Source organism: Aspergillus ambiguus, assembly GCF_047715705.1.
Source record: "Aspergillus ambiguus strain CBS 117.58 unplaced genomic scaffold BDV59scaffold_22, whole genome shotgun sequence".
Taxonomy (NCBI): Eukaryota; Fungi; Ascomycota; class Eurotiomycetes; order Eurotiales; family Aspergillaceae; genus Aspergillus; species Aspergillus ambiguus.
In genome coordinates, this window is record NW_027395535.1 from 409,864 (window position 1) to 433,509 (window position 23,646).

At 51.4% G+C, this 23,646-nt stretch overlaps 12 protein-coding genes across 12 annotated transcripts; 4 read left to right on the top strand and 8 right to left on the bottom strand.

Moving 5' to 3' along the window:
• Positions 1 to 108: 108 nt before the first annotated feature.
• BDV59DRAFT_181305 (peroxidase/cytochrome P450 family protein) lies at positions 109 to 4,299 on the bottom strand. The gene is made up of 7 exons (XM_073690207.1): positions 3,537 to 4,299; positions 3,382 to 3,479; positions 3,273 to 3,321; positions 3,029 to 3,221; positions 801 to 2,976; positions 624 to 750; positions 109 to 567 (listed from the first exon to the last, which is right to left on the bottom strand). The coding sequence occupies exons 1-7, from the start codon at positions 3,774 to 3,776 to the stop codon at positions 238 to 240; spliced, it is 3,213 nt and encodes a 1,070-aa protein (XP_073546702.1). The 5' UTR covers positions 3,777 to 4,299; the 3' UTR covers positions 109 to 237.
• Positions 4,300 to 5,435: 1,136 nt separating this feature from the next.
• BDV59DRAFT_181309 (trans-2-enoyl-CoA reductase (NADPH) TSC13) lies at positions 5,436 to 7,111 on the top strand. The gene is made up of 3 exons (XM_073690208.1): positions 5,436 to 5,800; positions 5,870 to 6,082; positions 6,143 to 7,111. The coding sequence occupies exons 1-3, from the start codon at positions 5,761 to 5,763 to the stop codon at positions 6,823 to 6,825; spliced, it is 936 nt and encodes a 311-aa protein (XP_073546703.1). The 5' UTR covers positions 5,436 to 5,760; the 3' UTR covers positions 6,826 to 7,111.
• On the bottom strand, positions 7,072 to 8,569 carry BDV59DRAFT_61257 (putative alpha-1,6-mannosyltransferase subunit). The gene is made up of 3 exons (XM_073696757.1): positions 8,141 to 8,569; positions 7,646 to 8,079; positions 7,072 to 7,549 (listed from the first exon to the last, which is right to left on the bottom strand). Exons 1-3 carry the CDS (start codon positions 8,427 to 8,429, stop codon positions 7,319 to 7,321), a joined length of 954 nt encoding a protein of 317 aa, XP_073546704.1. The 5' UTR covers positions 8,430 to 8,569; the 3' UTR covers positions 7,072 to 7,318.
• A 133-nt stretch (positions 8,570 to 8,702) lies between these two features.
• Positions 8,703 to 9,769, bottom strand: BDV59DRAFT_181311 (mitochondrial 54S ribosomal protein bL28m). Its single transcript, XM_073690209.1, has one exon. The coding sequence runs from the start codon at positions 9,667 to 9,669 to the stop codon at positions 9,031 to 9,033; it is 639 nt and encodes a 212-aa protein (XP_073546705.1). The 5' UTR covers positions 9,670 to 9,769; the 3' UTR covers positions 8,703 to 9,030.
• Positions 9,770 to 10,058: 289 nt separating this feature from the next.
• Positions 10,059 to 11,624, top strand: rvb1 (RuvB family ATP-dependent DNA helicase pontin; the record flags this gene model as incomplete). Its single annotated transcript, XM_073694223.1, has 4 exons — positions 10,059 to 10,202; positions 10,273 to 10,492; positions 10,550 to 11,097; positions 11,163 to 11,624. 4 exons carry the CDS (start codon positions 10,059 to 10,061, stop codon positions 11,622 to 11,624), a joined length of 1,374 nt encoding a protein of 457 aa, XP_073546706.1.
• Positions 11,625 to 11,666: 42 nt separating this feature from the next.
• On the bottom strand, positions 11,667 to 13,047 carry BDV59DRAFT_61284 (uncharacterized protein). The gene is made up of 3 exons (XM_073696760.1): positions 12,789 to 13,047; positions 12,465 to 12,717; positions 11,667 to 12,407 (listed from the first exon to the last, which is right to left on the bottom strand). Exons 1-3 carry the CDS (start codon positions 12,950 to 12,952, stop codon positions 11,832 to 11,834), a joined length of 993 nt encoding a protein of 330 aa, XP_073546707.1. The 5' UTR covers positions 12,953 to 13,047; the 3' UTR covers positions 11,667 to 11,831.
• Positions 12,967 to 13,704, bottom strand: BDV59DRAFT_61268 (uncharacterized protein). Its single transcript, XM_073696758.1, has one exon. The coding sequence runs from the start codon at positions 13,606 to 13,608 to the stop codon at positions 13,207 to 13,209; it is 402 nt and encodes a 133-aa protein (XP_073546708.1). The 5' UTR covers positions 13,609 to 13,704; the 3' UTR covers positions 12,967 to 13,206.
• Positions 13,705 to 13,834: 130 nt separating this feature from the next.
• Positions 13,835 to 15,493, top strand: BDV59DRAFT_181314 (v-SNARE protein VTI1). Its single transcript, XM_073690210.1, has 2 exons — positions 13,835 to 15,152; positions 15,215 to 15,493. Exons 1-2 carry the CDS (start codon positions 14,563 to 14,565, stop codon positions 15,300 to 15,302), a joined length of 678 nt encoding a protein of 225 aa, XP_073546709.1. The 5' UTR covers positions 13,835 to 14,562; the 3' UTR covers positions 15,303 to 15,493.
• BDV59DRAFT_61280 (DSC3 family protein) lies at positions 15,387 to 16,587 on the bottom strand. Its single transcript, XM_073696759.1, has one exon. The coding sequence runs from the start codon at positions 16,538 to 16,540 to the stop codon at positions 15,560 to 15,562; it is 981 nt and encodes a 326-aa protein (XP_073546710.1). The 5' UTR covers positions 16,541 to 16,587; the 3' UTR covers positions 15,387 to 15,559.
• A 345-nt stretch (positions 16,588 to 16,932) lies between these two features.
• Positions 16,933 to 18,154, bottom strand: isa1 (Fe-binding Fe/S cluster assembly protein ISA1). Its single transcript, XM_073690211.1, has 2 exons — positions 17,332 to 18,154; positions 16,933 to 17,270 (listed from the first exon to the last, which is right to left on the bottom strand). Exons 1-2 carry the CDS (start codon positions 18,026 to 18,028, stop codon positions 17,233 to 17,235), a joined length of 735 nt encoding a protein of 244 aa, XP_073546711.1. The 5' UTR covers positions 18,029 to 18,154; the 3' UTR covers positions 16,933 to 17,232.
• A 679-nt stretch (positions 18,155 to 18,833) lies between these two features.
• Positions 18,834 to 21,692, top strand: BDV59DRAFT_61322 (ARMH3 family protein). The gene is made up of 8 exons (XM_073696761.1): positions 18,834 to 19,171; positions 19,246 to 19,368; positions 19,423 to 19,503; positions 19,563 to 19,716; positions 19,768 to 19,880; positions 19,932 to 20,266; positions 20,319 to 20,729; positions 20,784 to 21,692. Exons 1-8 carry the CDS (start codon positions 19,088 to 19,090, stop codon positions 21,460 to 21,462), a joined length of 1,980 nt encoding a protein of 659 aa, XP_073546712.1. The 5' UTR covers positions 18,834 to 19,087; the 3' UTR covers positions 21,463 to 21,692.
• BDV59DRAFT_181322 (MRG family protein) lies at positions 21,663 to 23,615 on the bottom strand. The gene is made up of 4 exons (XM_073690212.1): positions 22,974 to 23,615; positions 22,603 to 22,834; positions 22,112 to 22,496; positions 21,663 to 22,056 (listed from the first exon to the last, which is right to left on the bottom strand). The coding sequence occupies exons 1-4, from the start codon at positions 23,135 to 23,137 to the stop codon at positions 21,845 to 21,847; spliced, it is 993 nt and encodes a 330-aa protein (XP_073546713.1). The 5' UTR covers positions 23,138 to 23,615; the 3' UTR covers positions 21,663 to 21,844.
• Positions 23,616 to 23,646: the final 31 nt, after the last annotated feature.

Consider the following 23,646-nt stretch of genomic DNA (forward strand, 5'->3'; position numbering starts at 1 on the left):
TCTGGTTTGGGTTCCGCTTTGGCTGGAAGGAGCCGGAGCGGGTCTTCTTCCCCGCCGAACAACAAGTCAGCCTTCTTACATCACTTCCTTCAACTTTCTTAGTCACTCCTCTTCATTAACTACTACTATAGTATCTACTTGGCCCTTTACTCGATGCCAGACTAATCTCGGTGTCATTACTAGCACAGGAATCCTCGAGTTACAAAGATCGATCAAATCAGCAGGACAACCCCTCCCTCAATCCGAGGCAGGCCCGGGCAACTCCCCATCCCACTGTATCTTCATCGTAGTGGGAAACGGGAAAAAGCCACTCTGGTCGGCAGTCATGTACTTGGAGATCCCACCAGGACCAGCCAGTCGTTTGAGCTGACCCTGAGGCCCAGGGGCGCGGCGGAGATTGTCCAACCCTCCAACGGTTTTAAGCATCGTAGTCAGACCCAACTTGCATAGCCCCAGGCCGAGACACTTGTGTGGCCCAAAACCGAAGTGAACATAGAGATTCATGTCCCGATCAAGCCGGACTTTCTCGGGGTCAGGGAAGCTGACAGGATCATGAGATGCGGCGACCTAGGTGAAACATCATGAGTATTTCTGCCCTAGCCGTTCGGGTCACGATAACATACCAAGTTGCAAAGTATATGTTGGCCTTCTTTCAGTGTCACTTTCGTGCCGTTGTCGTCGACAACCGTAGCCTTCGCCACAACACGGGGCAGAGCAACAGACGATCGCAGTCGTGCACCTTCCATGAAACTGTAGCTATGTTAGCGCCGTCATCGTAGGCTGTAGTCTCAGCATCTTACTATCTCAGCAATAAGTCATCTGCTTCGGGCGTACTCTCCTTGGCGAGGCGGTTGATCTCTGGGAGATGAACAGAACCCTCCGAAAGGTAATAGTCAAGGCACTGTGAAAAGAGTTGTCCTTGGTTCGCAACCATCCCACCAGCCGTCGGCAACAGATGAGTCCACACAACCTCCGCCGCTGGAAGGCCACTCGCAAGCAGGCGTTGGATCATATGGATGCCATAGTTGCCAAGAACATCATGTCGTTGCAAGCTGTTCACAATATTCGAGATGAAGCCGGTCTTGTTGATGAGCTCCACGTTAGCCATCGTCACCTGTCCAAGCTGCTGGGTTACGTCGCGTGCTGCCTGATTGAGCGCAAAAGAGTTCGCAGGATCCGCATCGTAAAAAATGGCAGCAAAGACAGCGGCCATGATCATGTACAACTCTGACTCTGTGAATATACCACGAGGATTGGAGTCGGTCTTTAGCGGAAGAGAGAAGACGTTGGCGCAGAAATTGACTTGGGCAAGATTCGCAACATCGCGAACGATATCAACCTGATTTACCCCGGCAATCTTGTACGAATGCTTCCTGAGGAGCTGTAATGTGATCTTCTTGTAAAACTTTTTGACCTCATCCTCCCATTGGTCAGCGTACAATGCCGTTCCCATCATCTCGCGCGATTCAGCGTTAGGGATCCGATCCCCAGAGAGCATAAAATCTTTGCCGTAAATTTTGTCGTTGTTGCTCATCAGGAATTTGATCTTCTCGCCCCAGGATACCTTGAAGTTTTCTTGGTCGGACAGGATAGACACGCACGCCGAATGAGAACTGATGAACTGCGGGGGGTGAATAAAGTTGGGTTTCTCCCAGCTGTATTTCTCAGCAGAACCCAACTCTGTCAAGATCTTCTTATTTTCAGAGGGGACGACCATAGGGAAATGGGCATAAACGGAATTCCCCTTGAAGTGGTTGGGGAAAGCTCGGTATACCAGTTTGTAGAATATATGGCCTTGGTCAACGGAATCCTTCGGCTGGATTTCTGAAAAAGCCCAGTTTGTAAGCTGTTTTGGGGTGTAGTCAACAGTATAGAAACGATCACCCCGGACCAAGGCAACTGCATCCGAAAGGATAGCCCTCGAGATCGTGAAATTCGTACAAAGACCACTTCCAGGAAGCATCGACTCCTTCGTATCCTCAACGATCACACCCGGGTAGATTTCTACCTGATCAGGGTGGTCGTACAGTCGTCTGAGTTGCTCCGAAATATATGGATCCGAGTTGATGTCCTCAAACGTCTTATGTGGTGTCAGGCCAAAGTATTCACGGAGCTCATTAAGGGTAGCAAGGTTCCAGGAACGCGCCTGCTTGATGCCGAGGGCTTCGATGCTTTTGAAGACGGTTGGAACATGAGAAGCGCCAAAGGCACCTGCACAATCTTCAACACTTTCCTTGAAGATGGTGACCAGGTCGCCATCATCGAACAGCCCGTTCGGCTTGCGTTGTAAGCCAGCGAATGGACGCTCCACGGGCTCTTGGGGCAGCTTTGCCTCCCATTTGCCGACTCCTTGGATAAATTCGTTAAGAGGAACATCAGCGTGGCCCTTGTCGGAAAATATTTCATCGTACAAGTCTGTCGTCCATTTTTCATCGCGCTGGGAGATGCAAGAATGCCATCTGTATATGAGGTTGAATTCGGCTGAAACCTGGTTGCCCGTCGCCTCAGGGGCGGCGTCACCGAGCAAGTTATCTTTCATATCCATTCGCGGGTCCAGACTCCAAACGCTGCTGGTCCGGTTGATGTTCAGGATTGTCCTAACGTAATCTTTCAGAATTATGTTGACGTATAAGCCACAAGTGACAAGCCGGCCGGTCTGGAAGAGATTATCGTCGTATTTGGCGTATTCCTTTTCGTTGGACTCATCGGGCTTGGTAAACCGTCCATTCTCGTTGACGGCTGCTAATTGCTCGACAATGTAGTTGTGGAAGCGGTTGAACATGATCAACAAGACACCGACTCCAGGAGGGAACCCCAGGATCCGCTTGCTCGAGAAACAATCAGGTTTCAGCTTCCCATCCTTGAATGTCCGGATAAGGGATTGTTCATCCTGGTTGTTTCCATACAAGGGCGAGAGATCCAGGTAAGATGATGTCAAGTTGACTGAACTATCCCTGTGGTTCGTTTGGAACAGATCTGGAATGGCATTAGGTACCTGCTAGAACCGAGAATCTCTTGCTGAGCTCACCATGTATGATAATGGATGCAATATAAAACAGAATACTGGATATTTTATTCGGATGTTCCTTAAATTCTTTCCGTGCCAGAAGGGAGTCAAATAAAGTCTCCGGATCTGGAAGCGACGGTGACTGCATTGACTTTGGTCGTACCGATCTTGCATAGCAGGAGCCGGCAGCACCAATACCGGGCCATAAGATGTTCTACAATATGGGTTAGCAAGCTCCGAGTGGTGAGGGAAAATTATTCCATACATTGCCCGAACCATCCGCGGACCGGTGGGTATATTCGCCTCCTATGAGCCTATTTACTATGGGTCAGCCCTTTGGACAGCAAATGATCCGGTGGGACACAAGGACGTACGAAACCGGTGGGTGGTCCAAGTCATTCCACAGCTGGTTCAGAAAGGCGCTGGTCAATTGCTTCCCATTTCGCGAGGTAGAAGGAAGCCCAGAGGCAAGCTGAAAGGAGATTAAAAGCTGGACACAAGCAATGATAAACATGAGAGAAAGTCTGACCTGAATAAGCCGCTCCATCACATAGTCTTTATCGTTCACTGGATCTCCTGTTGCGGCATTTTTTGCGACGTCCAATATCGTCTTCAGGTCCCCGAGATCAACATGAGGAAGGTCCTGGGCCAGACCCGTGGCGGTTGATTCTGCCACATAGCTCCCATCTCCTGTTTCAGTAGGTAGTGGCCTCAAGGACGCAGTTGCGACCTTTTCCAGCTGGGAAATGGCTTTTCCAATCCCCTGCATGGTTTAAACTGTCCTTGACTCTCGGTGTTTGCCGAGTAGCTCGTATAAAGCAGGGGCAAGAAGACTAGATTTATAGGTTGCGGAATAGCCGATCTGTCGAGATGAGCGGTTATTCGGAATAACCAATCCAGGGAAATCAATCGGCAACACGTAAAAACAAGAAACAAAAAGGTGATATTCGGGAGAAGAATGCTGGACTTGGAATCAAACGTGTGAAGTGGGAAGACACGAGCCCAATCTTGGTGTAAGTTCACAGTAACCGTGGTATGCCGTACTCAGAAAACAAGAGAAGGGTGGAAAGACAATACAGAGACTGAGATAGGAGAGAGGGTGGGCCTAAGGTTCGGGGCCAACTTGTCATATATACGATGGCGACAGGGCGCCTTGACGAGCCTGGCAGAAAACACCAGCCAGTGCGGCTGAGGCCTTCAATCGCTACCAATAACGAGGTGACCATATTCCGTCAGCCGTCTAGCTAGCAACTTTAGGAGGGGCAAATAACATGCCCCAGGGGCCCTCAGAGGGCCCCACTGGCTGGCGCCCGATGGGATCGCAATCTGATTCGTACAATGATGAGGATCAGGCTCTATCGGATAGCGTTCAGCTTGAACCAAGTAGCATCTCTAGCCGATAGATACCCTGGGCAACAATCGATGGGCGCCACTGTGGAATCCCATAGGTCCTCAAAAGTATGCCTGTCACGGCTAAGGCCCAGGGCTACCAAAGGTCACAATGATGGTCATCTATTCAATCGGACCCGAGACACTTTTTCGAAAGACAAAAATCCGTATCGAGGAAAGTTTGCGGGCTGGCATGACCGTAGGCCATCTGTTCAATGACGTCCAGAGTAAGGGGATAAGTGGAGCAGCATAACGCTGCATATCCGGAGCACTACCGTGAATTACTGCGTATATGCGCAGGCGATTTTCAAGGAGGTCCAATGCTCCATACAACTGGAGGAAGGCTGGCTGACAGGCTGACACTAAGCCCAAATTATTTATGTATCAGAGCCACTTCCCCTGATGCGCGGGGATTATTCCGTACTGCGTACGCAGTACATGCCGGGGTCGAACTATCCAGCCGCATTCAGATCAAGGCTCAGCTGTCACAAGCTGATCATTATTCCCTGATAGGTTGATTGGCGGGCATAAGGGATCACGATCCACCCCTCTCTGATAGTCTGCTGACGACTCGGGACCCATTGATTACTATGCAATGTAGTTGATCCTGGGCTGTGGAAGTGGGGGTGTCAGATCCTTGCATTGAATCCATCCATGGATGACAATCAGAAACCATGATTACTTTCGTAATAATGGCATATTCAATGTCCATCGGGTATTTCCAAGATGGGTAAACTGTGGACGACTTGGGTGGCGGGTTCGGACCCCATAGGAGCGATAGGCGCGCGCACGGTATATTTAGGTTCTTGACCACAACCACACCACTTTTATTGGAGTATCCTCCGAAGCAAACTTCACCAGCACGTGGAGCTACTGTTTTTAACGGTTTGGGCGGACTTTTACTTTGACAGGACATAATACTGTAACGTGGCTTGGACCGGCGCAGATTTCACCCTCGTTATGCGCCATCCACTGTACGTCGAAGGCTGCGCGCGCAGACGGGGCCACCACCGCATGATGCAAGGTCAATTAGACAAATAGAAACCTGACTCTTCGAAGAGGCCCTGCGTGATCTTATATTGCTTTTTGACAGTACTCCGTTCGGAGGCACAAGTTGTACGCCATAAACTCAAGAAATCCGTTGGGGTGTCACGTGCCACCGCCCTGGACCGAGGTGCCTGATTTTGGCGGTTGGGAACTGCATCTACCACAGCTCTCCAACTTCGTGGCGCTTCCACAACAACTAACACTACCCCCTTCTCCCCTCATCTAGCCCCTCGGTGGTCCTTAGATCTATCTGCTCCTGGGGAGAGTTCCAATATAAAAAGGAAAAGGATATCTATTGCCGTTCAGCCTTTGTTGCAATGGCGCCCTCATCCATCACGCTGGTTGTTGAACCACGAGGTATGTCTCACCGCATATGGTTCAATTAAGATGCGCAAAGAAGACTCACCTCAAGCGTTCCAATATTAGGGAAACCCATCAGAGGTCTTCCCAAGGAAGTTCAGGTGTCTCCCAATGCCTCCGCGAACGAAATCTACAGCAAGCTCTCCGAGCCCTCCGGCTTCTCCGTCCATCGTCTGAGGATCACCAAGGGCAGCGACCGTACCCTAGTTCCCAACGCAAAATCGACTGTCGATTCCATTGGGCTCAAGGACAAGAGTGTCGTCCATGTGAAAGATCTCGGTATGACCGCCAAGGTTCAATGGGATGGCGCTCAAAATGCTAACTCAATCGTTCTCGCAGGCCCTCAGATCGCGTGGCGTACCGTCTTTATCATCGAGTATCTGGGCCCTCTCATTATCCCCGCCCTCTTCCTGTTTCCTCTCCGTCCCTATCTCTATTATAATTTCGACCAACCTCTTCCGGTTCCTTCCGACCTCCAGCTCCTGGTCTGCGGACTGCTGACCATCCATTTCGCCAAGCGTGAGTTCGAAACCGTCTTCATCCACCGCTTCAGCAATGCGACAATGCCCGCCCGCAATATCTTCAAGAACAGCGCGCACTACTGGATCCTGGCCGGCTTCAACATCGCCTACTGGGTCTTCCGTCCGGACGCCGCTTCTGCCACCAACGAGCCAAACCCCACCCTCCTCTACACCGGCCTGGCCTTGTTCATCTTCGGAGAACTGGCCAACTTGAACTCTCACTTAATCCTGCGCGACCTGCGCCGCCCTGGCTCTACCGACAGGGGTATCCCGACCGGTTTTGGCTTCAGCGTTGTCACCTGCCCCAACTATCTGTTCGAGATTACCGCCTGGGTGGGCGTCTACCTGGTCAGCGGACTGAGCTGGAGCGTCCTCCTCTTTATCACCGTCGGTGGCGCCCAGATGGCCAGTTGGGCGTTGAAGAAGGAGCGTCGCTACCGCAAAGAGTTCCCTGACAAGTACAAGCGCAAGCGCTTCGCCATGCTCCCTGGAATTATCTAGATGGGGCAACTGCAAGGGCAATCAGTCGCAGCTCATAATGGGTTGCGCTACCGTGTGATCCTTGTGTACAGGATGCGGTCTGCCTTTGTCAAACTCTGCACCCTTGTGTTTCACAACAGGACCTCCTGGCAAGTCAAATCCAGTCCGTGTCACACTCAGATGTGACCCTAGCTTTCTAACTGTAAATTAAATCTATGATGGGTTGGAGGATGGACAGTATTCCGATACACTTGTCCTCAGTCCCGACACGTTATTATGATTTTGTTATGTCTAAAAATACTCAACCAATAATAGTAATATTGTTGCATGTCAAAGGATTCCGGTAAATGGCAAGAACGCTGCACAGGATATATGAGATACCACACCCAACACCAGTTAGAGGTCCCGAAGCCAACAACGAGCCCTGAAAATCCAACACTCGAAACTCCAGCCAGCCGACGGCCTCCTCTTAGAATATGCAGAGAAGAGCGGAACGAGAAGAAATAAGGTCTATCTAGTCGTTTTTCAATTTCTTGGCCCACAACTTGTAATATGGGTCCATCTCCTTCTCACAGCTTCGCTTGGTCTCCTTATCGCAGCCAAAGAAATGGACAAGGAGGTCACCTTCCTTATATGTGCCATCTACACTAGCCCCCGCAGAATCTTTACTGTAGGCGTTGAGGACCCGCTGCGGAACAAGAGCCAACCGCGCCAGTATCGTCGGGTGCCACTGAACGATATGATCCTGCGAATGGTGCTCCGTCAGCCTCGGAATAGCTAACACAAAAGCGATGTAGTAATCTTGTGGTAGAGGGCCGTAGTAGAAAAAGAATCCACGTACCAATGCATGAGTCTCCGCCTTTGCGAAGTTATACTGGCGATAAAGAGGGTCGAACCAGATATCAAGCAGGAACCGAGCGAATTCGCCCTGCTTGAGCACGAAGCTCCCCGGAGTAAGGTCTTCGTTGTCGGTGGATATGATCAAATCGACATCTTCAGGCTGCAGATGCGAAAACGTCTTGATTATGCTGTCCGGCGGAACAACCGACACGTCCTTAAGCATCAAGGATTCGAGCTTATTCTTATCGAGAAGGTGCGACTCCAGTGGCTTGCTCGGGTTCATGATGAGTGCGTGAGCGTCAAGGTGAAAGAAATATTTCGAATAAGGATGGGACGCCATGGCATGGCGGACAGCAGGGACTACGCCCCAGCTTCGAGGGGCACCCTCTAACGACGGTTCATAGTCAGACCAGTTTGCGAAAAAGTTGGCATAGCCTGCACGAGAAAAAGGATTGTCAGAAGATAGCGGCAATATAGTATTTCCGGCGATGCTTACCGTGCCGTTTGGCGTAGTCCTCCCTGTTCTTGATGATTTTCTGGATATAGTCGTCGCTCCACAGCGCACGGTCTAGGACTGTCACGATAACGACGCTCGGTGTCCCAACCGGGACTGCGGTGGTCCCCGTACTGGAATAAAAGAGCTGTGACAGAAGGAAAAAGACAACTAAGAGTGACAGGCCAAGTATCGCGGCTGCTTTGAGATGTCTCTTGCGCTGGAACGAAAATCGGGAAGCTCCAGAGTAAGGAGCGTGGAGATTTCTCCGCGGAGGTAAAGCGAACTGCATGGCGGGAGAATGCGGCCCGCGCGATCAGCTTAACGTTTGGTGACTTTGAACGTATGCAATCGCGGCCAACTAGAACATGATCGAGAGGAAACGAGGATTCCTTCTGTTGAGAGGAGGGAAAGAAGATCGCAGCGTCGTATGGAACCAAATGATTGTCCGGCACATGGTAATTCTGCCGGATCCGGAGATTAATCGCGGATCATCGATAGCCCGACATCCAGATACAACTTGGATCGTACTGGCATGTGTTTGTCGTTATGGCAATGTATAACTATACATTATTATAAGCTGTGCATGCTTATTACTGGTGTTGTTGTTCATAGATGGGAAGCGAGGTGATTGATTCAACCCAAAAAGTGCTGAAGTAGTATTGACAAAGTATAAATACACCGAAGAGCTATCATGCAAGCAAGAAAAGTGTCACACGTAATAAAGACGAGAACATGATACCTCAGGTCCTCAATACCTGAGTCAGAAGAAGACCAAGGTCTAAGTAGTAATACAGACGCCTCATTCATCTGGTCACAACAGACCAGAACAAATCACCCGCCCGGTACATTCTCCGTCGGCAGGCCCAATTCCAAGAGCAGTTTCCCTATCCTTAGTAGAGCTTTTCGTTGAAGATCGGCTTCGTGATCTCCTTGATATTGGTCTCATCCACAGCCTTCTCCTTCAGCTCGGCCTCCTTTTGCTTCACAAACTCCTCGAACGATAGCGGTTCAGGAAGACCAAGGCGCTTTCGCTCTTGTCGGAATTGCTCCTGGATCTTGGGCGTCTGCATAACCCGCCATCTCAACTCCCATCCGAACATACCCAGCTCCTTGATGCGCGCGGGCCGATCATCCAAAAGGTAGTTGTCGAGTCCCCCAGACTTCCGGATCGTCCGCAACGCCTTCCGCGTGACCTTGATGTACAAATCTTCGCCGAGAGCTTCACTAAAGAGCTTCTTTCGCCGCACGTTCGGCTTCCACATGCGACGGGTTTTCCCCTCATTCCTTCCCTTGGAGATCTTGTTTCCGAACTGAATCGTAACGCCTCCGTAAAGACCGGTGTTTGATTGCTTGTAGACATAGTTCGGACCGTACGGATAGGGCGGGATATAGTCTGGTAATGTTTTCGTCTTCTGGGTGGCCAATGTCGTCGAGAAAGACCGTTTGGAGGCTGTCACGGAAAGGTTGCGAAACGCCGCCGAGAGGGAAAAAGGGAGCGACATGGTTGATCGACTGTGCAAGGCCGCCATTGTGATGATCACGAAGCCGAATGAATATCGATCATCACAGGGCAGTCGAAAACGTTGGAACTGGTAACGACGGAGAGCAGATACCCTGCGTGGTCCGTTGAGTTTGGATGTGTCGGCGGAAAGTTGTTGGTTGAAAGAATTTGGGGGTTGGGCTGACCGCCTTGGCAGCGGGCCACTCTCATTGATCGAGGGCCCGCGGGAGCTGCGCGCTCGAATTTCGGCCAGAAGCATCCGTCGCGATCACATCCATCCAGGCTCCCTTCAGTTGCCTACCTGCAGCATCCAGTTGTTGGAACCGTCTACAGACTTCGCCTGTTTCCATTCTTCTTCTTTGATTCCAGTTACCGTCGCTCCTGGTGGCTTCCACGTGAGGTCGCAATCCCCTCACAATGGTCCAGATTAGTGAGGTGAAGGGCAATTCGCGCGAGAACAGAACTGCTGCGCACACGCATATCAAAGGTCTCGGTCTGCGCGCTGATGGCACTGCCGAAGCATCCGGAGATGGCTTCATCGGCCAAGGATCCGCCCGTGAGGTATGTGATCTTCTCCCCGACGTATCGTTCCGATGAAAGCACATCGGCTGACTAGAGTTCTCATTTACAGGCTTGCGGTGTCGTGGTGGATCTAATCAAAGCTAAAAAGATGGCTGGTCGTGCTGTCCTCTTAGCCGGTGGCCCTGGAACCGGAAAGACCGCCCTTGCCCTTGCCGTGTCCCAGGAACTGGGAACAAAAGTCCCGTTCTGTCCGATCGTCGGCAGCGAGATCTATTCCGCCGAAGTCAAGAAGACCGAAGCCCTGATGGAGAACTTCCGGAGAGCAATTGGTGCGCGGTGACAAGTTTACGAGGCAATGATAGCACTGGAGACTAACAGATATCTAGGTCTTCGCGTGCGCGAAACGAAGGAAGTCTACGAAGGTGAAGTTACAGAGCTCACGCCCGAAGAGACCGAAAACCCGCTGGGCAGCTATGGACGGACAATTAGCCATCTTATCATCGGACTGAAGTCCGCGAAGGGTACCAAGAAGCTGCGTCTCGATCCCAGCATCTACGAAGCCATCCAAAAAGAACGAGTTACCGTTGGAGACGTCATCTATATTGAAGCAAACACAGGAGCATGCAAGCGCGTGGGACGGTCCGACGCCTATGCCACTGAGTTCGATCTCGAAGCAGAAGAATATGTTCCCGTGCCGAAAGGCGAGGTGCACAAGAAGAAGGAGATTGTGCAGGACGTGACACTACACGATCTGGACATGGCCAACGCACGGCCGCAAGGCGGACAGGATGTGATGAGCATGATGGGACAACTGATGAAGCCCAAGAAGACGGAAATCACAGACAAGCTGCGTCAGGAGATCAACAAGGTGGTCAATCGATACATTGATCAGGGCGTAGCCGAGCTCGTTCCCGGTGTTCTCTTCATTGACGAGGTAAATTTCCTATCTTCTTACCTTACCGAGTTCCCCGGCAAAACTGACACCAATGCTCCTGTTAGGTCCACATGCTGGATCTCGAATGCTTCACTTATCTCAACCGAGCCCTTGAGTCCAGCATCTCGCCGATTGTCATCCTCGCGTCCAACCGAGGTCACACTGTCATCCGTGGCACTGACGACGTCAGCGCCGCCCACGGCATCCCTACCGACCTCCTCGCCCGCCTCCTTATCATTCCCACCCACCCTTACAGCCCCGACGAGATCAAGACCATCATCCGCCTGCGCGCCAAGACAGAAGGTCTCAACATTACCGACCCAGCTCTGGACAAAGTTTCGGAACATGGCAGCAAGGTCAGCCTGCGTTACGCTCTGCAATTGCTTACCCCAGCCAGTATTCTAGCACGGGTCAACGGACGTCCTGGGGGCATTGAAGAGACCGACGTGGCGGAGTGCGAGGATCTCTTCTTGGATGCGAAGAGAAGTGCTGCCATTGTGAGCCAGGAAGGCCAGAAGTTCCTGTAAAGATGGCGTGTCGCTGTTAACGGAGTGGCTGGTGTTTTGCGTGAATTCGATTTGGGCTTAGAGGAAACAAAGGAAAACATCACACATTATGTATACCTGAACGGGTGAGACGATGGGTTTCTGTATCTGGACTAGCAAATGATTCGTCATAGCTGTTTTATGTTAATGTCAACAATCGTTCCTTCTACCTGAGCTTTTAGCTGATCTTCAGCTCCCAGATCTAGCCCACGTGTTGCGTAACCAGAACCAGCAGATCTCACAGAGAAGAACATAAGTCTGGGCGAGACTAAGCACAATTCTAACAAGATGATCGCTCATGCTCAAACGTTGGGTGTCTGTCGAGTCCATCGGATCCGTAGGATGGCTAAACTTGAATGGAAGTTTGGCTCCAAAATGGTCGATAGCGATCTCCAAACCAGCGCTGACCGAATCCTCTAAGAAGCCGCGCCCCATCCAACGAAAACCATAGCTCAATCCACGCGTATTCTGTATAGAGGGAAGGCAGCTCTGCGCGTAAAGAGCTGCAGGGGTCGGGCCTGGATCAGTAAACTCCCAAACGCCGTGAACGAGGCGAGGATGCGGGGGTGTCAGCGGGTTCACGGTGATGAATACGCGACCAAATAGACAGGCTGGGATGTCCTGAAGGGCATTCACGTTATACGTGAGGCAAGACCTGAGAGGTCTCGAATCAGAGAGATGATCTCGGCTTTGTTGGTCACAGGTTTTGGTAGGTGACACGACATAATTGCAGGCAGGCCACGAATGGTCAATGTCCGATGCGAGCTGGTAAAATATATGAGAACTGATCGAGATATTTAAGCGATTCCCAAGTTGACTTACAGAGTGGTCTGAATGCAGGACAGCAATATTCCGAACCGTACATAGGTCTCGCAAGATCTCTTTCTCGTCTGGATCTACATTCAAGCGAAGAATGTTCAGTATTTCTCGGCTATCAATAGCGAAAACAACGCGATTGAAATATAGTTGGCGGCCATCAGATATTAGCAGTCTGTAATTGTGCTTCCCATTCTTCCCACATCGTTGTATTTCCTGGACTTTGGTATAAAGGTGTATTTTCTCAGAAGGAAATTTCCTAGCCATGGTTTGGATTAGCTGGCTAGCCCCCGTATCAACCCGGCACCATTTTGGTATTATCTTCCATACGCAAAAGAATCCATGGTCCCGTAAGCAGTGAACGAGTGCTTTGATGGGAAGTCTCGGAAGATACTTGAGAGCGTTCGTCCTCCAAAGTACCGATAGGAGGGACGAAAGATACCGGTGAGAAAAGCCAGTCGAGTATCTTTCCCTTGAGAAATATTCGTCGGCATTAGAAGGTATAGATGTATGATGGGGATTCTTCAATTGACGGGGCTCTGAGAGAGTATCCGCGCCAAAATACTTGAACCATACGACATCGACAAGCGTGCGATAAGTTTCTACGCTCAGCAGAGCCCAGAGTTGGCGAAGGGCTCCTTCTGATATACTGCTACCCCATTCAAACGTGTTGACTTCATTCGATATGCTGAAGGTGAAAGGTATTGCCGATGTAGTGATCCCAAGATGCCGAAGCAAAGAAACAAGGTTAGCTGGACGATGTCGTTAGTTTGAAGTCGCAGGGTATATTAGAGCACTGACGTGAGGCGGCGGCATTGAACGAGGGCATCTCTGTATTCACGGTCGTCTTATTTCCATTATGTTCAAGCCGGTATTCTTTTATGCGGCCTCCTAGAGCGGCGGAGGCTTCGAACAGATGGACGTCATGGGTAGTGTGTTGCAGAGCCCAGAAGCATGTTGTTCCCGTACAGCCACCCCCGATAATAGCAATGCGTTCGGGTTGGAGGACCGACATGAGCAAGACTTCTGAATCAAACCAGCCATATAGCTTCGAGCAAAGTTCAGTCAAGCCCGCCACGAAGACTATCAACAGGTATTTCGTCCCTCTAGTGAGTTTGGAGGAGTGCGCTGCTGTGGGAAAGACAGTCATAGAAGGCCTGGTTCAGGAAGACAGAAATGAATCATGAATGGCACTATATGCATAGCTGACCGTATCAGATGACGGGTGCTTAAGCAGAGAAGTGAGTCAGCAGCGCAGAAACCCCTCCTTCGGGAATATTACGTGGAAAGCAGTTCCACTGGTTAATTCCATTTGATCGGAGTGATATCGTCATTTCCGCAGATGAAGGTTGAGGAGAGCGAATATAGTTCGGAGAATGAAAGGACAAGAAGAGGAACTTGTATATGCCGCTTAGTTCCCGCCCATTGTAGGCCGTACGATATGACGTATGCACCTCGTCCTCCATCTTGGTTGCCATTACCGACCATCATAAGGAGAGTCAACTACAACTGGGCCAAATCTTTCTCTTCAGGACTCAATTAGATAGTTAACTCTTGGTTTGGACTAAGCACCAGGAAGGCAACTAGAATAAATAGTAAATCCATCAAGGTGAGACAGGCCTAATCAACCTCGGTGGAGATCATGTATGGGTCTTCAGATAACGAAGACCATCATGAACAATTTCCTTCATTTCCCTATCCCTCAACATCCTTGTAAACTCCGGTACTATGAATGTCCGTCAATCCACATCTATATCTCCCTTCTCCTCGTTATCCCTCCTATCTAGATTAGCGCACCCTGGGGAATGACATCAGGGCTCCAGCCACCGAGATACTGGCCACATAATTGTCCACATCCGCATCCCCGACTGTCAGGAGTCACTCGCCTCTGGAGCGTGGACAATTACATGAGAAGTCCCATATTCCCATAATCAAATTGCCAGACAAAAAGGCCAGCTGCCCGAGGTCCCATTCCCTATTCCGGCTAGCCAGCAGATAGATATCACGTGACGACAGTGAGATAAGGCAGTGCAGTGGCCTGAGACCGCCGACTTACAATCACCAACACCCTCCTCTCCCTGACGCATCCACAAAGCCCAACATCATGTCGAACCCATTAGATACCGATGCCGGCTCTGAGCTGTTCAGCAGCTACGAAACAGAACTCAAGCTCGTCCAGGCCGACCTAAACCAGAAACTGGATCAGATCTCGGAGTCGAGCGGAGGGGAGGAGCGGAAATCAGCCATCCGCCAGGCCGAACGGGCCCTGGATGAAGCCACGGAGCTGCTCGATCAGATGCGGATGGAGAAGCAGAATATCCCGTCCGCAGCCCGGTCGAAGGTCAACGCCCGCTTCCGCAACTACTCCACGGACATCGACGAGGCGAAACGCAAGCTCAAGTCCCTCTCTGACGACCGCAGGGCGCTTTTCGGAGACCGCTACACCGATGACCCACAAGATGCCCACCTTGAACAGCGACAGCAGCTTCTGTCTGGTACGGACCGCCTGGAGCGCAGCTCCGCCAGATTGCAGGAAAGCCAGCGGGTTGCGCTGGAGACGGAGGACATCGGTCGCAACACGCTAGCCGACCTGTACCAACAACGAGAGACCATCGAACATGCCCGGTCCGGCCTGCAACAGAGCGAGGGATACGTGGACACTAGCATTAAGACATTGCGGGGCATGGCCCGTAGGTACTGGCACCTTCTCGTCCCTTCATCACGGACCCGTCTGCTAACCACCGAGTCTTGGACAGGATGGCTACGAATCGGATGATCTCGATCGCGATCATCACGGTCCTGATTCTGTTGATTGTCGGCGTTATCTACAGCAAGTTTCATTGAGCGTTGAGTCGAGCAGGCGTTGATGGGAGTTCTCTGTCTTTTCTGTTATTTCTAACGACGTACTTCTGATATCGCGGTCTGGGGTCCACCACACCCCCCATGGAATGTTGTATGATAAGATTCATTGCTTGCTAGCAAGACCTAGATGCGGTCTGGATAAATAAACCTCTTATTTCGACCAACGAATGCAATCATCTCATAATCCGACTCGGGGTATCATATCATAACAATGGTAAACATCCGCCAAAACACCCAACCTAGTTCATAATCCGCATCGCCCCAAAGGCAACATTGACCACCACGCCAACAAAAACCGCAAGCCCCTTCCGCCAGCTCCAAACCCCCTCCTCCCGCCGGAGCCACATGGCACATCCCACCGGCCAGAAGAAACCCATAACCGCGCCCCAGAGCATATCATCTATGGCGCCGCGGGAGCCCGAACCAAACCCGCCATCATCATCTGCAAAGGACGGCCCGCCGTCGCCCGCCCCTGCTCCACCTGCAGCCCCGGCCGCCATGGCCGAGGACCCCTCGTCCATCCAGCGGTCTTCTAGCTCGCGCAGCTCTGCGCCGGTGGGCATGGTGTCCGGCGTGCGCGACACAGACTGAATGGCCAGGAACTGGGACCGCAGTGCCGACACCTCCGCCGGGGTGAACCCCGCCGAGAGCAGACGGTCAAATCCACGGGGGGCGGGGGTCGTCGTAGAAGAATCCTGGTGGTGCGAGCCCGGGCTGGTCGTCTGCTTCGCGGTGTGCGACTCGTCTTCTTCCTGCTGATGTTGTTGTTGGATGGTGGATGCGACCGCGGCTTCGGCTTGTAGATCTGCGCTGGATAATACGATGTCTCCAATGGAGCAGTGAATGTAGAGACGTGGCTGTTCGCGAACGGGGGCCTTGCCCTTGTCTTTTCCTTTGGCCGGGTCGGCAGCATCATTGTCTGATGGTATGGGCGATCGGGTTGGTGACGGGGGGAGCTTTAGAGAGACAGAGAGAGCGACAGGGTCCTCGAGTCCGCGGCCAGCGTAAATGAGACGTAGTCGGTGTGAGGAGAGGTCAGGGGGCAGGCGAGTGCGTATCAATTGCTTGACACCGGCGGCTGTGGTGGTGTCCGGCGATAAGACATCGAGTGGGAGATCGGGGATGGAGGCGGAGAAGCGGACGGTGAGAAGAAGAGGCTCGGGGGTATGTTCACCATCCACCAGGGTAATATCCGGAGCTAGGAATTTGGGGGGTGTCATGGCGGCCCTGGATGAAGTGGTTGAGAGCCTGGGTAGAGGGAGGTACAGAGCACGCTGTAGATGGCGAGTCAGTCGATAAGGCGGAAAGCGTCATAGCTGGTCTCAGTGCCGGTCCACGTGATTCACGAGGTATTAACCTACAGCCCATCTAGAAGGCATGTAGTTTAGATACACCCTCTCTCTCTCTATATATATTTATATATATCTACTTATTAATTCTCTTGCTGCTACTCCGTACACCATGAGCATGGACGGTGCCAACTCCACTCGAGGGAGTGGCGGGAAACTGTCCGCTGGTGCGGAAAACCTCCACGTCTTACGAAAGAGAAGATGTCCGCAAATCGACCACAACGGAAGAATGACAAATGATGGATAGGTATCTACAGGCGATTGTTGTTTGGAATTTTCTTATTTATTATTCTGGTATCATAGTGACTGCGCTAACCTGCTAACAAGGGCGCGAAGTCTATAACAGGGGCAGTCATCCCCTGGAACAGTATGTTCAGCGACAAAGAAAACGTCAAAGAACGCATTGCATGTGGTGGGCTCATAGCCCGGGAATCAGTGTATCGACAGTGTGGCGTATAAGAAAATAGAATCCCATAAAGCGAAGTCACCCAAGAACGCCGTCCGAATGCCTGGTAATGCGACTCCAAATGACCCAAACAGAAACATAATACAACATCGTTTGTCTAGACCATAAAGGACTCGCCGCATCCGCATTGTTCCTCTGTAGAAGATCATCGTTAGCAATTTCGCTTCAACCAAGAACATGGTTAGGGATGACCTACTGATATTGGGGTTCCGAAAGACGAATCTCCGGCTCAGCTTATCTTCTTGCCAATCCATCTCACTGCCGATAATGCTGAAGAGGGCTTTGCTGTCAATCAACACTTTCACGCCATCCTGCTCGACAACCTCGTCGAACATTCCCGGCTTTTCCACGTATTCCAGATGGTAGGCAAGACCGGAGCAGCCGCGGTTTTTTACGCCAACTCGGATCATCTTGGGCTCTGGTTGAGACAGGAGCTTTCGGAGTTGTTCGATAGCGATTGGAGTCAACTTCATGGCGGCCTTCCTAGGACGCAGTTTCCTTCGGGGCTTTTCCGCGGGTTTCGAGGCGGTCGAAGCGGAGGTGACCGGTTTCGGCTTTTGCGCCTCACCTTCTCGAAGACTAACGTTGGAGGAAGCCTCCTGCTTCTTGGGGATCTGCTGGGAAGGGGATTCCCAAAGAGAGGGGAACTCGGCAGAGATGGAGGTGTCGGAAGCTCCGGGGTTGCGAGGTGGAGGGAACGAAGTCGGCAAGGTATGAGGACGGTATGCGGTAGCTGTTTGCATGTCACGCTTAGACGAGCGGTGTGCGTTCCCGTGTGATGAAAATAGACGAAGAGACTGTGTCGAACGAGGGGTGGGAAGACTTCGGATGCAGCGAAGCATTGTGGCGGATGATGTCACCGGAGAGTGGAAAGTCGCTTTGCAGAACGACATGATATGACCGATCTATAATAACGAGGACCGAGTATGCGCTCTATTGAAATCGTACAGCAGAAGATGAGATTCTCATAGATGTGGTGGTGGGTGATGAGGTGAAAGAGAGAGGTGGAGGTCGTGAAGATGGGAAAGATGGAGAGAAACTTCGGGGGGGAGTTTTGGCTGGTGTTTTGAGGCGGCGGTCGGTTAGAGTCACCCGGGGGACGGGCCAATCAGAATCCGCGCGTTTCTACACATGTCCAGTGGCGCCACTGCAGGTCTCCAACATCATCTGATCCTACCGTTTGAATGGTTGAGAAATTCCGATACCAGATCGGAGGGCGTTCATGACTGGAGGGGGCATGGGTTCTCTGGAAGATCCGGGTGGTGTTCTCTCTCTATCCATCGTGGCCCTGAATAGCCCGAATGCGATTGGAGGGAAGACACCGGATCTTCTTCGTGAGGCACCCACTTTGGTGCCTGAGGCATATTATGACTAATGGTAGGGGATGCATTCTCGATGAAGATTCAGTCCGCGGCACTTGAAATTAATCATAATGGATTAGAAGGGAATCGCTGGATCGGGCCTTTCGATGGTTAGGGAATAGGCTAGAATATGATCACCGCTGACTCGATGTTATGCGAGGGTGCATGATATATATCTCCACATGTCCACCTTGGACCTAGTCAGGAACGTGAACCCCATCCAACTAGACCACGCCGTATGCGTCGTAGTTAATGGATATAATAAACCATAATATAGGTTCAAATATATCACATCATTCAACCCATACCCCGTATACAACGACAACCCCATGATCACCAGAGCCATGGCCCGTTTAATGAATTGTGGCTCAGCCGGCCATGGCGTTGCGTGGCTGGTGTGGGTTTCTTGCCCAAACAGGCAGCAAAAAGGCTGGTGGGCGATGAATACGACGACGTGGTGTCAAGAAAGACAATAATAAAGCAGTTTCGGTCGATTATCCTCTCCCCTTCCATACTCCTCCCCCCTCCATCCCCCTCGAATTTGCCATTCTTCTTCCCGTGAGAGGCTGCGAGCGATGATCTCATGTTCTCATGATGGAATCCCCCTTAACCCAGCAAAGTAGACCCGAAACTTTCAAGCCGAAGATCGTTCAACTATACGAGAATCTTTTCCAGGTATCACTGCCCCTACCCCTCTATGTACCCATGTAATTTCTCCATTATGATAAACCTCTGACCGAGCCTGCCAGACATCCGATTATTCCGAACCCTCGGAGGGTTTCTGGAGGGAATTCTTTCTGTTGCCGCCGGATCGTGGCCAGCTCAACTCCGTCCTCGACAAGCTTAGTCCCGATGACACGCTCAACTTACAGGTGTGTTTTGCATTGAACTGCCTTTCCCAGTCATATACTGACCCCTATCACTAGGTTCAAACTCAGCAGCTCTTCGTGCGGGCAATCCGCGAAGCTGCCTCGGGCTCCAGTCCGGTAGACTCGTACGCCTTAGAGGTAAGACTTAGTATGATAATAACCGACTGTTACGATGAAGCCTCTAAACATCATCATAGACCTTGACGGTCTTTCTGGCTTGTGTACTGAAGAAAAAGTACACCAACCCGAGCTCGGATGTCATCACCGTCCTCGCGGGTCTCGACGATGTCGACCATGTCATGTCCCAATTTGTTACCATGTTAGATGGTATCACCCGCAATGGTAGTAGTGGTGAGTATCCACAAATATTTTGCCCATGGATCAGTAGTAACGATTTTCTAGTGGATCTCCGAGTCAAGGCCATTAGAACGGCCATTGCAATGACCAGCGGGGCATACAAAACCAGTCTGGTGTCATATTTCACGCATCGGGACCTGTTCCCTTCGCTCATGAAGGTCTGCGCTTATACAACACACTTATTTATCCACAGCTGACATCCCGTACAGTTCGTTCACGAATCGGAGACTCCGATGCAGGTTTTTGAGCCGTTCCTTCTCCTGGGTCTTCTCGCAAACTATAACAAGTTTGAATTTCAGAACCCCTATCAGCTCCGTCTCGATGATTTTGTGAACGAGTCGAGCATCCAAAAGATCGTCAAGTCCGTGGGGTTGTCTTGCGCTGCCCTGAGAAATGGATACGTGGCCGTGCAAGATGATGCCCCCGAGGGCTGGACCCTGATCAGCACTTTGATATTCTTTGGATTAGGCGTGCTTGCACCCAGCAAGAGAGACAAGACCAGTCCGCCGACTGCAGAAGAAGCCAAGGAGATCTTTGCAGCATTGTATGACCATCCGCATCCAATGTCAGGGCCGTACCCCCGCTGACGATATCAGGCCTGCTCAGCAAGCAGCTATTCTTCTGGCAACTTACGACTTTGCCAATGCGAATAAGCTCTTCGGCTACCATCTTCTGACCGCCGCTCCCGAGAAGGATAACGAAGAGTCGCCCTTCGCAAGCTTCCTTTCCGTGACCTCGTATCTTTTACAGCATGCCTATCGGTCCCCGAGAGTCGCACACTATGCCGAACTCAATCTTTTCACACTCCGTATTCTCTCCGAAGATTCGAGCTTGTGCAAGCACCTCTGCAGCGAGGAAACCAAAAGAAAAATCAGATTGTGCCGACAGAGGCAACCCTACCTGCCTTTAGTCACGGGCGAACGCGTTCTGGCCACAGCCATATTTGACATTATGATCGATACAATCACCCACAATTTACGTCGCCGCCTCGACGTCGACATCTATAGGTAAACTATCTCCCCTTGTTAAAGTATGCTGCAGCAAGACTAAACGACATGCAGCCAATCGATCGCAATTCTTCTCCGTCTTCTTACATACTTGTCTATGAACAAGACCCGCCTGACATACCACTGGTCGGAGCTATGGCGCACCCTGCTCTCCCTGATGCGTTTCCTCACTACATACGCATCCGACCTGTCTACTCATCCCCACATTACCACCCTAACGACCACCCTCGTTGATCTGATCGCATTCTGTGTTGCCACGGGCGATACTTTCCTCCCCGATCCAGCCTCTTACGATGACCTATTCTACAAGCTTGTCGAGACAGGTCCTATCCTCACCAAATTCCGCGACGTATACTCCTTGAAACCGAAGACCACATCATCCACCTCTGCCGCAACGTCTAAAATCCCCAACCTCCCGACCACCAGCGACATCCATGTCGCTGCCATTGACACCCTGATTTCTGTGTCAACTCACTTCTACACTCTACTGTTCAACCCGGATCAGAACCCGCAAGCCACCGGCGACGCCCCAGCGCCGGTGCCTGCGAACTTGAAGAAGAACCTGAGTCCCCGCGAGGTACATCGCATCATCAAGCAAGGCTATGAGACGCTGAGCATCCAGCCCCCCGATGGGCTGAGCGCCTGGACAAGGTGGCGTGAGACAGACTGGAAGATAGAGTTGAAGCGAGCGGCTCGATGCGCTGTTGACGATGGCCGACAGCTAGTTGCGTAGCTCGCTTCGCTCCTTGGATTATTAAAGGAGCAGGCTACGCTTGACTTTTATTACTCTTTGAATAGGAATCAGCTGGCTGTCGTTCCTACTCCTGTCATTAGGGATGTATATGTTGTGATAGCCTCACTAAATGAAACGTGATTTGGCCTGTCAAGGTTATCTTACTACCCTACTATTTCGCACCCACAAAAGCGCACACCGTTTTGTTTATAAACCCGCGCCATTCTATTGTTACAGATTGGGAGCCGTCGTCCGCCGTAATTCTCATTGAGAACCCTTAACTGTGTTAACACGCATCATAGCTAATTAATAGTAAACACATAAGCGAATGGAAACCAAGTAATTTGCCAGCATCCCGAGAAATCCCGCCACATGTTCTGCTTCAAACCAGCCGTGAGGTTGCAGTTCCTGGAGTCGGGTTGGCAACACCCCGCGACTTTTCAATGTATTCGTTGCTTGCAGTCTGGTAGCGGGTAGCAAAGTACTTGCTGGAGTTTTTGCTCAGCCAAAGCGTGAACTTAGAGAGTTCCTCGCGGAGACGGTTGGTGGACTGCAGGTCCATGTTCGTCTGGGCGATGAGCTCAGGCATGGTGGCTAATGTTCTAGTTAGGATCGCGCCACGCAATATATGGTCAGGACGGGGGCATACCGAAAAGACGCGTCAGGTGCTCTGCACCATACGTATCCAGAGGGCCCTTGCTGGCCAACTCGCCCGACGAAGCCTCCCACTTCTTCCGGACAGCGCGGTATTGTTCGCGCTCGAACCTGTAAAGCAGGATTTTATCGAGTGACTTGTCGAAGTACTCTTTGATCCCCATGACGACTTCCTCCAGGACGTCCACCTCGGCCTCGCTGGCGCGCTTGGTTTTCTCTTCGTTAGCATAGTCTTCTAAAATTTGATTCACTGGAGCTTTAGCCGGCAGCGCCACAACCTGCTGGTTTTTCGTGACGTTCTCCCAGTCGTCTACAAGAAGCGACTTCAAATTGTCCGGCATGACAATTCTCACGGATGGACGGGTATAGAAATTGTCCTCCTAGAGGGTGCATTAGCCAGGAATCCGGGTGTCTGGATGATCCGTCGATGCACACAGTGACAACATTGACGGCCATTATACATCGACAAAAATTCGAACAACTTACCTTTTCTATGTCATTGTCTCTGCCCCTCTTGGTCCCGCGGCCGGGAACGGACATCTGGCGTTCCTCGCTCCCCCGCGCCGAGCTGCGATCGGAGCCTCCTCGTTTCTTCGCGGAGGACTTGGTGGATCGCTGGCGAAAAGCCGCCTCAGCCTCGCGGCGGAGCGTGGTGGCCAGCTCTCTGTTCTCCTCCGTGAACTTACGGAGGCGATCTTGCGGCACCCAGTCATCCCAGCTAGAGAGGGAGCGTCAGTAAAATACTCTCTGTGTGCTGATAGCCACGGGTAGATGATCCCTGTGTGCCTTTTGGGAGGAGAAGAACCGAAGGCTACGGATGGGCTAGACGGGATGAAAAGCAAAAGGATCGTACTCACGTGTTTTTCCAGCCCTTGTAATGCACTAGATATTCGTGCGGACTTTTGCGGTCATCTGGATCGGTGTGCCTGGTGTCGAGAATCTTGGCCTCGTACAGAATCTCATGGTGGAAGCAGAGCACACGCTCGTCCTTGTGATAAGTCATTTGGCTTGCTGGCGCCATGATGAAAGGAGCGCAATAGATACAAGGATTGTTGAACGATCGAGGTAAAAGAAAAGAAGCCGGTGGATTGCTTGAGACCCAGCCACTGAATAAAGGCGCCGCAGGTTGGAAGCCAGATCAGCTTCAAGTAGCACGTGCGGGAGCCTTGGAAGTCGATGGCAAAAGGCCAAGACTTCAAATGATTCAAGATGGCAAGATTGCAGACTTCAGCAATGTTTTTCTGCAGGCAAGACGCAGCCTCTAATCCACGTCAAGGCCGGTGTATCAGCGAAGTTGAACTCTCGCGCATGCAACCAGTGCTTGCAGATACAAGATTGTGGCGGGATTCCAGGGTGATAGAGACCCGGAGCACGGAGAACGTAGTGCTAATAGATATTTCCTGTAAAGTTCAACTGCAGTTGGATGGCGAGAAAAAAGAAAGATAGGAAGATGTATGATGTCTGGGGAGCGTGAGGATTATCAGTCTGGCAACTCTGGCGCGCGTTGAGAGAGAGAAAAGGAAAGGGAAG

What these genes read in the sequence shown, in the direction of transcription:
- BDV59DRAFT_181311 (XM_073690209.1), bottom strand. Translation starts at nt 9,669, where the DNA reads ATGGCGGCCTTGCACAGTCGATCAACCATGTCGCTCCCTTTTTCCCTC.
- BDV59DRAFT_61280 (XM_073696759.1), bottom strand. Translation starts at nt 16,540, where the DNA reads ATGACACCCCCCAAATTCCTAGCTCCGGATATTACCCTGGTGGATGGT.
- isa1 (XM_073690211.1), bottom strand. Translation starts at nt 18,028, where the DNA reads ATGTCGTTCTGCAAAGCGACTTTCCACTCTCCGGTGACATCATCCGCC. An exon ending in CTTTCGGAACCCCAATATCA is followed by an intron (nt 17,271 to 17,331) that starts GTAGGTCATCCC and finishes GATCTTCTACAG; the next exon opens with AGGAACAATGCGGATGCGGC.
- BDV59DRAFT_61257 (XM_073696757.1), bottom strand. Translation starts at nt 8,429, where the DNA reads ATGCAGTTCGCTTTACCTCCGCGGAGAAATCTCCACGCTCCTTACTCT. An exon ending in GGACTACGCCAAACGGCACG is followed by an intron (nt 8,080 to 8,140) that starts GTAAGCATCGCC and finishes TTTCTCGTGCAG; the next exon opens with GCTATGCCAACTTTTTCGCA. An exon ending in AGGCGGAGACTCATGCATTG is followed by an intron (nt 7,550 to 7,645) that starts GTACGTGGATTC and finishes CACCATTCGCAG; the next exon opens with GATCATATCGTTCAGTGGCA.
- BDV59DRAFT_181309 (XM_073690208.1), top strand. Translation starts at nt 5,761, where the DNA reads ATGGCGCCCTCATCCATCACGCTGGTTGTTGAACCACGAG. An exon ending in GCTGGTTGTTGAACCACGAG is followed by an intron (nt 5,801 to 5,869) that starts GTATGTCTCACC and finishes TTCCAATATTAG; the next exon opens with GGAAACCCATCAGAGGTCTT. An exon ending in CGTCCATGTGAAAGATCTCG is followed by an intron (nt 6,083 to 6,142) that starts GTATGACCGCCA and finishes TCGTTCTCGCAG; the next exon opens with GCCCTCAGATCGCGTGGCGT.
- BDV59DRAFT_181322 (XM_073690212.1), bottom strand. Translation starts at nt 23,137, where the DNA reads ATGGCGCCAGCAAGCCAAATGACTTATCACAAGGACGAGCGTGTGCTC. An exon ending in GAGACAATGACATAGAAAAG is followed by an intron (nt 22,497 to 22,602) that starts GTAAGTTGTTCG and finishes TGCACCCTCTAG; the next exon opens with GAGGACAATTTCTATACCCG. An exon ending in GCACCTGACGCGTCTTTTCG is followed by an intron (nt 22,057 to 22,111) that starts GTATGCCCCCGT and finishes CTAGAACATTAG; the next exon opens with CCACCATGCCTGAGCTCATC.
- BDV59DRAFT_61322 (XM_073696761.1), top strand. Translation starts at nt 19,088, where the DNA reads ATGATGGAATCCCCCTTAACCCAGCAAAGTAGACCCGAAACTTTCAAG. An exon ending in TATACGAGAATCTTTTCCAG is followed by an intron (nt 19,172 to 19,245) that starts GTATCACTGCCC and finishes CGAGCCTGCCAG; the next exon opens with ACATCCGATTATTCCGAACC. An exon ending in ATGACACGCTCAACTTACAG is followed by an intron (nt 19,369 to 19,422) that starts GTGTGTTTTGCA and finishes CCCTATCACTAG; the next exon opens with GTTCAAACTCAGCAGCTCTT.
- BDV59DRAFT_181314 (XM_073690210.1), top strand. Translation starts at nt 14,563, where the DNA reads ATGTCGAACCCATTAGATACCGATGCCGGCTCTGAGCTGTTCAGCAGC. An exon ending in TTGCGGGGCATGGCCCGTAG is followed by an intron (nt 15,153 to 15,214) that starts GTACTGGCACCT and finishes AGTCTTGGACAG; the next exon opens with GATGGCTACGAATCGGATGA.
- BDV59DRAFT_61284 (XM_073696760.1), bottom strand. Translation starts at nt 12,952, where the DNA reads ATGCCGACGAATATTTCTCAAGGGAAAGATACTCGACTGGCTTTTCTC. An exon ending in GGGACCATGGATTCTTTTGC is followed by an intron (nt 12,718 to 12,788) that starts GTATGGAAGATA and finishes AACCATGGCTAG; the next exon opens with GAAATTTCCTTCTGAGAAAA. An exon ending in TCCTGCATTCAGACCACTCT is followed by an intron (nt 12,408 to 12,464) that starts GTAAGTCAACTT and finishes ATATTTTACCAG; the next exon opens with CTCGCATCGGACATTGACCA.
- BDV59DRAFT_61268 (XM_073696758.1), bottom strand. Translation starts at nt 13,608, where the DNA reads ATGACTGTCTTTCCCACAGCAGCGCACTCCTCCAAACTCACTAGAGGG.
- BDV59DRAFT_181305 (XM_073690207.1), bottom strand. Translation starts at nt 3,776, where the DNA reads ATGCAGGGGATTGGAAAAGCCATTTCCCAGCTGGAAAAGGTCGCAACT. An exon ending in TTGGACCACCCACCGGTTTC is followed by an intron (nt 3,322 to 3,381) that starts GTACGTCCTTGT and finishes CATAGTAAATAG; the next exon opens with GCTCATAGGAGGCGAATATA. An exon ending in TGCATCCATTATCATACATG is followed by an intron (nt 2,977 to 3,028) that starts GTGAGCTCAGCA and finishes ATGCCATTCCAG; the next exon opens with ATCTGTTCCAAACGAACCAC.